The following is a 7871-nucleotide window of genomic DNA, read 5'->3' on the forward strand; positions in this document are numbered from 1 at the left end:
TAGGTCCCTATACTACTAGTGTAACCCATTATTGTTACTAGTGCAACCCCCTTATTGTATTATTGTGTGCATATAGTCCCCATGTTGTAATTATTATGCCCCATAGAACCCCACTATTGTTATTGTTGTACCCATACAATATTATTGTTATGTAGGCTATGATTGTATTGGGACCCCTTAGACTCCTTTATATAGAAAGGAGGTATTGTCATTTGTATCATCCAAGAATTTATCATTTGTGCAATGTAAAGGAGGTTACCCCCTGGAAGAGGCCAATTTTGAAGCCATCAATCTATCCTTTATATCTTTTTGTGAGTTTGTTTCATAACAGAAAAAAAAAAAAAAAAAAAAAAAAAAAAAAAAAAAAAAATAAATAAATAAATAAATAAATAAAAAATAAAATAAAATAAAATAAAATTGCATGCAAGGGAAATTAGAGGAAAAATGGAGGAAAATAAAGAAAGTAGAGGCCTCAATGATAAAAATCCTTTAGAGGTTGAGTCACAACTTTTGTTAGTTGAGATTTTGTTCGATCAATTTTGGGCTCTATCATTTCATTATCTCATTTTGTCATACTCTTGCACACTTCGAGAAATCTTGGAGCATGTGGGCATTCACTTCGATTCAATCAAGAACAAAAAATGGATTTCTTTGTAAGTAACACGTTGCATGTGTGATTTCCTTGTTGATTTCTAGATTCATGACATATGCGTATGATTCTCTAGTTATATATTGTCATTAGCATGTATACTTGATTGGATTCACAATGGTTTCATCCTTGCCTTGAAATTTATTGCATAGCCATGGTGTTTTGGATTTTTCACTTGTTTTTATGATTGGTGCACAAGCTCCTTATAGTTCTGGGTTAGAAAATCACTCTAGAATCCCTAGAACAACTTGGTTTGAGTTACTATTTCCCAAAGCATTTCGTTGGAACAAATGCTCTGGAGGCCTTAGTGGGTTGAGTTACTAGTCCCTTGAGTCATGGTTGGAACAAACACTCCGGAGCCCTAGAAGGTTATGGGTTCAGTTACTAGTTCCTAGAGCCCTGGATATTTTCAGTAGACACCAATCTATTTGACGTTAGTGATTTCTATACTATATAGGTGGAATCACTGTTGTTGAGGGTTGAGGTGGTTTGGCATATGGAAGCCTTGTTTGGTTTTGTATTATTTTATTCCATGAGATACCACATTCATGCTTGGAATATGGCATGGTTGTGATTGGCTGAAAGAGATCTTTGGTTCAACCCAATATATGGTATGGTGGTACATGGAAGTTGCTGACTTGGTTGGAATTTTCATATTTTAATATGGGATATTTTCCTATGGTGATCTATAAGCATTTGTAGTAATTGTGTTGGTGATATTATGGCTAATTTTCCATGCTTTCTATGTTGGTTATTCACTACATATATGCTACTTATATGATGTATTATATCTATGGCTCGTGTCATGTATTGATTAGTTATTGAATTGTTGATGAGTGCATGGACTAACAACTATTATTGGAGCTAACTATAGAGGGCTTAGATCCTTCTTGGAGATTCTCATATGAATACCATTAGTTTGTGATGAGATATGCATTCATGACCTGTAGCTTACATATTTTTCACATGTTTGATTAAAAAAAACATGTGAAAAATAAATAGCCTCATAAGATCGTTGGAATAAAACAAAATAAATTAAGCCATAAGTACATGGAAGTAGGACTATGCGTGTGGTTGGAAGACCATAACTACACCTTTTCATTTTTCGTGAATGTAGTTGGAGTGTTAGGTCAGTGAAAAATGTTTCCAACTCAAGAATTGATCACTTGGGGTGGTTATTTAGCTCTTGAGTGATCTGTAGTATTTATAGGATGTCAATAAGTTTTCAGTTTGTAATCTCAACTTCCTTAACTATAACATTGGAGTTCAAGTCATGGCATAGTAGCAGTCACCTTCACATTTATTGAGAGGGCTTGTAAAATCTAGTAAATGTGAGTAGGGGCATTTACATTCCAACAGGAAGGGAACTAAAAGAAAACACTGAGGATGATGTTCGTCTAGAGGTGGGCAAGATGTAACACCCTTATGAGTTTTCTTTTTGAAAAATATGATTTTAAGACATTGAAATATTATAATACTGAATGGATATGTAATAGCACTAGAGTTCAGAAGACTCCTTGCCATCTTAGGAGAAGGTTGTTAGTGGTCAAGTCCACATGATGGACCTTCCCTAAAATTCTCATAAAAATTTGAGGAAAAAATAATTAAAAGTAATTAAATTAACATAATGGAAGAGAAATATTATGTTGATCACTTAGATGGAGATAACTACTAAGTCGAGTGGAATAAATCGTTGTGGGAGAGAAATGCGTGATTTAAAGAAAAAGGAAAGAATATTTGTTTAATAAAGATAAATAAAAAAGTCCTAGGAAAAAGGTTGGTAGACCTTAAAGAAAGAAAATGTTGAAAAAATATGCTGGGAAGAAAGTTATAAGAGAAACTACCTATGAATCAAAGAGGCTATTGTTTCTAGTGTGTAAGGAGATCTTAGATCGGGGGGGGATTGGCAGATGCAGTTCATGGTTGGGTGGAACATGATTAGTTATTTAATATTCCCTAAGGAATATATTATGGATAAGCATATTTTGTCCTAATTGATGTGTTTCTTTTTTTTGAATTATTGCAATGGCATATTGGTGGATGATGTGTGGAATTAATGTGTAATTATATTGTTAGAGTTCTGTTCAAATTGTAATAGATGTAATATTTGTATGGTGATGGATTACATATTAGGTTGTTGAGATAATATGCATGCATGGATAAGTTATAGCTCTCATAATTATATGCATGCATATACAAGTTTCAATCTTAAGAAGTGTATTGAAATGGAATCTGATTGGAAAGTAAGAAGAGTTGTTAATAGTAGGAATGCTTAAATTGTGTTGACACAATAAATAGTTGTGCTGACAAACTAAATGCAAGGAATGGACATGTGAGTATTGTCGTATCCTTTTAATTAGATACATAGTTAGATAAATTATCCTTTCTGAAGAAATAAAGAGTGAAAATTTTGTAATCTGAGTTGAGGAAAAGGAACCAAATCAAACATGGTCTGTCTATACTATTATAGAAGAAATTAAGGACAATCTATTATGTTTGTGAGTCTATCTTATATAGTGAATAGTCATGTCTAGTTATAAATCAGAAGAATTCAAGAGAGTGATATTGTTAATGCAAAATATCCTTATGTATTCCTTAGCTTAAATATGTGGAGCATAAATATTCTAATGAAATCTTCTAATGTAAAGTAGTTTATAGGAGAGTAATTGTAAAATAACCTACTATATAGAAATACTATGGGGAATAACATAATTCTAATACCTTATTATGAACTAAGAGAAGGAAACTAGGTACGGTTAAGGAAGAATGATGAATAATAATACTGGTACCAAGTCTTAGTTTTATAAGAGGGAAAGGAAACATGGAATACTAATTGTATTACATTAAATTAATACAATATTATATCTCAATTAAATAGCTAAATAATAATTAATATAATATTATATGTCAACTAAATAGCTAAATAATTATCACTATGTGATGTTAAACTAGCATTCACCATATTACTATCATTATATCTCATAACTAAATAAACTAATTAATTTGATTCTGGAAGTGAATAATACTCAAATCTAGAATGAAGGAAACTAATACTTAAAGAAGAGACAATAATACAGTTTTTATGGGGAATATATTAGTTACATATAAGAAACATATGTAAAGATACATGACCATTATTCTAACAATCATGAATATACCAAGTTATGATCATTGGTACAATTTATGAGTAAGAAAATTACCCAGTGGCTAATGAGACCTAAATATACAAATGGGTCAAATAAAAACTCATCATAGTTAATTAAGTAGATTTTGAAACCTATATATGTGTGTGTGTGTGTGTGTGTGTGTGTGTGAAGCTACAAAACCAATATAAACGTGCACTAGTGTGAAACAAATATAAGGTTACCCTCTTGAACCATAGAGAACTCCTTAAGAAATAATACAATAAAACCATATGAATGAGAGTAAGAGAGGGAGACAAGAATGGACATGCTCCTTCAATCTAGATGATAAAGGAAAACTCAGTAAATAAATTATTTAGTCTACAATGAACCCATGTAAATAATAATAAAAAGGTACATACAATAGGTAAGGAATTATATGATAGAACAAAAACATATATATAAATTCATATATATATATATATATATATATATATACATATATATGTTTATTTATTTATTTATTTGTGTGTGTGCATGTGTGCATGTATGTATGTGTATATATTAATGAAAATTTGAAAGTTACGAACACTCTTTATGTTTATACAATTGTACCCAGAACTTGGGGCGAACTTAAATTAAATCTCTAAGTAGTATAAAGTAAAGTTTCCGCTGGCAATTTGGCTTCACAAAAAATTTAACCAAAGTTTAGCATTTGACCTCTTATTGGAGACCTCACATGTCCCGAGGCAATGTTAGAGATCCAAAGAATTTTTATCCAAAGTCTGAAAGGAAAACAAAAGTAAAGGGAGGCACTTAACTTTTGTTAAAGTTTGATGTCTGTGTATTAATAGATAGAAACTTTAACCAAACTTTGATGTCATGTGTATTACACAAATTTCATGTTAAATCGTGCCCCACAGCAGAGAAAAACTCTTGCATGTTAGCCTTCTGCCATGTGCATGATAGCTCTTTGACACGCCATGGAGCCTGGCACAACACTTGTCTCTAATCAACTTCACCACTGGTCTCTAACATACCTGCTTCACCACCCATTTGCTTCTAATCTACTGCTTTGATTTACAGTTTGATAGGAGTGTAGCGAAGCAAAGAACCTATCCATTCCACTGCTTTACGTTATGGTTTGACAGTTCAATATGGTTCGCTACACTGATCTGTGTCTTTAGTTAACACGACGATGGCGCAGTCGGTTCTCCCATGTAGAGGTGTTACGGCCAGTTATGTAGGAGGAATAGCAGGGTTCAGCCAGCGGCCCGCATTGCCCGTTGCGGGGGGCCTCAAGATTCGGCTGCCAAATGCCGCTGAGTTATCATGGGCACCGTTAGGAGAGCTTCTGGAATGCTAACGATAAGAGTCCGTGTGGAGGCGTGGGTACCCTGGGTATCGCCTGGTCCTTCGGCGGAATGATCTTTGTTCTCGTGTATTGCACCGCTGGAATTTCAGGTGGTAATCTTATTATAGTAATTAATGATTTTTTTCTTCCCTGAATTCGTTGATATTTGATTTGACAAAACCATATAATGTTGTTGCAGGTGGGCATCTAAACCCCGCGGTCACGTTCGGGCTGTTTGTTGCTCGGAAAGTGACTCTGAATCGAGCAGTCTTGTACATGGTGGCACAGTGTTTGGGCGCAATCTGCGGGGCAGGGATGGTGAAAGCGTTGCAGAAAACTTACTATTCTAGTGGCGGGGGAGGAGCGAATTCAGTGCCGAAGGGATACGGCAATGAAACAGCTCTCACCGCAGAGATAGTTGGCACTTTCGTCTTGGTGTATACCGTCTTCTATGCGACCGACATCAAGAGCAACGCCCGCGACTCTCACGTTCCTGTACGTTTTATTATAGATACTTCAGATCTGAAACATCGTATTTCTGTATCTCTATATAGAAATATCTCGTAGCATCAGATCGAAAAGCGGTCGACTAACTAACTAAATGTGTAGTTAGGGCTTGAAATTAATTTGATTTTAGATTCGAAAAATATTTTGAAATTTTATCGATAAAAGTAATTTTATGGTTTCACTTCGCTTTTATCTGTAACATTCCAAATATTAACATTTTCGAAATCTATAATCAAAAGAGTAAACAACCCCTTCCATTGATTGAATGCTACCATGAAAAGTTAAAATTTGAATAATAACAATAGGTTGTGTATGATTTTTTAGATTACATCTGCATCTGAGTAACTCGGTTACGCATTTTGAATCATGCCAATTTGATTTATTTTAACCGGAGTTTGAAGAAAATATTGAGAAGAAAATCAGTTTTCTTTAACTTTAAGTTTAGTTTCACTCACAGTTGGGTACTATGAAAAGATATAAAAACCTTCCTTGCAGCAATTTGAATCATCATTTCGACATGTTTTGCTGGATGTGGACAAAATGTTGAGAAAAGAAATCTGTTTGTAAAAGTTAACTTGTTTTATTCAAATAGGGCAAGTTGAAAAATATAAAAGCTTATTTTATTTAAAAGTAGGTAATCAAAAAGTGGTTATTCTTATTTTGATTGTAAATTTGGAGAATATTTCTAAATCTCATAGGAATCAGCAGGAATTTGTATGCTGAATAAGTTCAATACTTTTAAATATTGAATAGTATTGTAAATTCCTGAAAATATTCCAAAGATATAAAAACCTAAGGCAATCTAAAAGTGGGAATTTCATATTTCTGAAACTTGCATTCAAAATAAGATATAAAAACCTAACAAGCCTGTGTGATAACCAGCTTGGTATCTCAGTTTCTACTCTTTACACAATCACCAGTGTATTGACCACAGTATGAGCTAACAGGTTCCGTGCTCTGCCCTTCCTAAGATTCCGTCTTATAAATGAGAGAGATCGTAATGTTCTCCTTGGAAGTGAAATTTCCAGTCGGACTATTTCTTTTGGAAATGGGATGTGCACCTCGCCCTCGACGATTTCTGGTGAGGAATTCCATGTGAACGATTTCTGGTGAGGAATTTCCATGTGAACCTTGCCTGTACGTTATCATTGTCCATTTCTTGAACGTGTATGCAGTAAGAAATTTTATTATTATGTATAATACACTGATTATTTAATCTATTAATAGATGCTAATATACTGATTGGCGCAGGCTTTGGCTCCGCTTTCAATTGGTTTTGTTGTATTCATGATACACTTGGCAACCATTCCCGTCACTGGAACGGGCATCAATCCTGCCAGAAGCTTTGGAGCAGCCATGATTTATGGCCATAAGAAATCCTGGGACGACCATGTAAGAAGAGGATAATAGTCTCCTTTCTGTTGTTTTCTATTTATCAGTATTGCAGATTTTATGGAATTAAATTTTGATTCTTACATTGCAGTGGATCTTCTGGGTTGGTCCTCTTATTGGAGCTACGGTAGCTGCTGCATTTCACAAATACGTTATCCGAGCATCCCTGAAATGGCACAGCAAGGAACCCAACAATGTTTAATACAGAAACTGGACTTTGTTCATGCGGATGCATTTGTGTTGTAAAAATTGTGTTTGCTTTTAGATGTTGTATGTTTTGAGGGGCCAATATTTCACGTACGCCGGATGTTAATCTTAGAATAGGCATCAATAGATGCTAAAATAAATTTGATACGATGGCAAAAAGTATTGTTGTCCTTATTTGGCAAGTTGATTCCAATCGTATTTTGTCCGCCAAACATTTCTAATGTCAGGATTGTGTCTTATAAACAGTGTTATTCTTGTCATTATTTGGCATTTTCATAGCTATCGTATTTTCTTTGCCCAGAAATGTCAGGATTATGTCTTATAAACAGTGCTATTCTTGTCATTATTTGGCATTTTCATGGCTATCGTATTTTCTTTGCCCAAAAATTCCAAAGTGAAGGTTACGTCTATCAATTATTATTTTGCCAGATGAGATGTATTATAAAGGTATCAAATGTGATCCATTCTCTGAGTGTGGATGTCGGCGTTCCTTTAATTTCATTTGTATTATACAGGTATCAAATGTGATCTGTTCTCTGAGTGTGAATGTAACTTTAACCAAACTTTGATGTCATGTGTATTACACAAATTTCATGTTAAATCGTGCCCCACAGCAGAGAAAAACTCTTGCATGTTAGCC

The 7871-nt window shown here is 34.1% G+C and overlaps 1 protein-coding gene across 1 annotated transcript; it reads left to right on the forward strand.

Annotated features, from left to right (window-relative positions):
- Positions 1–4455: 4455 nt before the first annotated feature.
- Positions 4456–7506, forward strand: LOC149164149 (aquaporin PIP2-2-like). The gene is made up of 4 exons (XM_089430867.1): positions 4456–5235; positions 5325–5620; positions 6884–7024; positions 7116–7506. Exons 1-4 carry the CDS (start codon positions 5196–5198, stop codon positions 7224–7226), a joined length of 588 nt encoding a protein of 195 aa, XP_089286993.1. The 5' UTR covers positions 4456–5195; the 3' UTR covers positions 7227–7506.
- The last annotated feature ends 365 nt before the right edge of the window (positions 7507–7871 follow it).

This window comes from Pinus tabuliformis, chromosome 5_1 (genome assembly GCF_031772625.1).
Source record: "Pinus tabuliformis cultivar Carrire ecotype Pingquan chromosome 5_1, CPIR1, whole genome shotgun sequence".
In the NCBI taxonomy this organism is placed as follows: domain Eukaryota; kingdom Viridiplantae; phylum Streptophyta; class Pinopsida; order Pinales; family Pinaceae; genus Pinus; species Pinus tabuliformis.

What these genes read in the sequence shown, in the direction of transcription:
- LOC149164149 (XM_089430867.1), top strand. Translation starts at nt 5,196, where the DNA reads ATGATCTTTGTTCTCGTGTATTGCACCGCTGGAATTTCAG. An exon ending in TTGCACCGCTGGAATTTCAG is followed by an intron (nt 5,236 to 5,324) that starts GTGGTAATCTTA and finishes ATGTTGTTGCAG; the next exon opens with GTGGGCATCTAAACCCCGCG. An exon ending in CCCGCGACTCTCACGTTCCT is followed by an intron (nt 5,621 to 6,883) that starts GTACGTTTTATT and finishes TGATTGGCGCAG; the next exon opens with GCTTTGGCTCCGCTTTCAAT.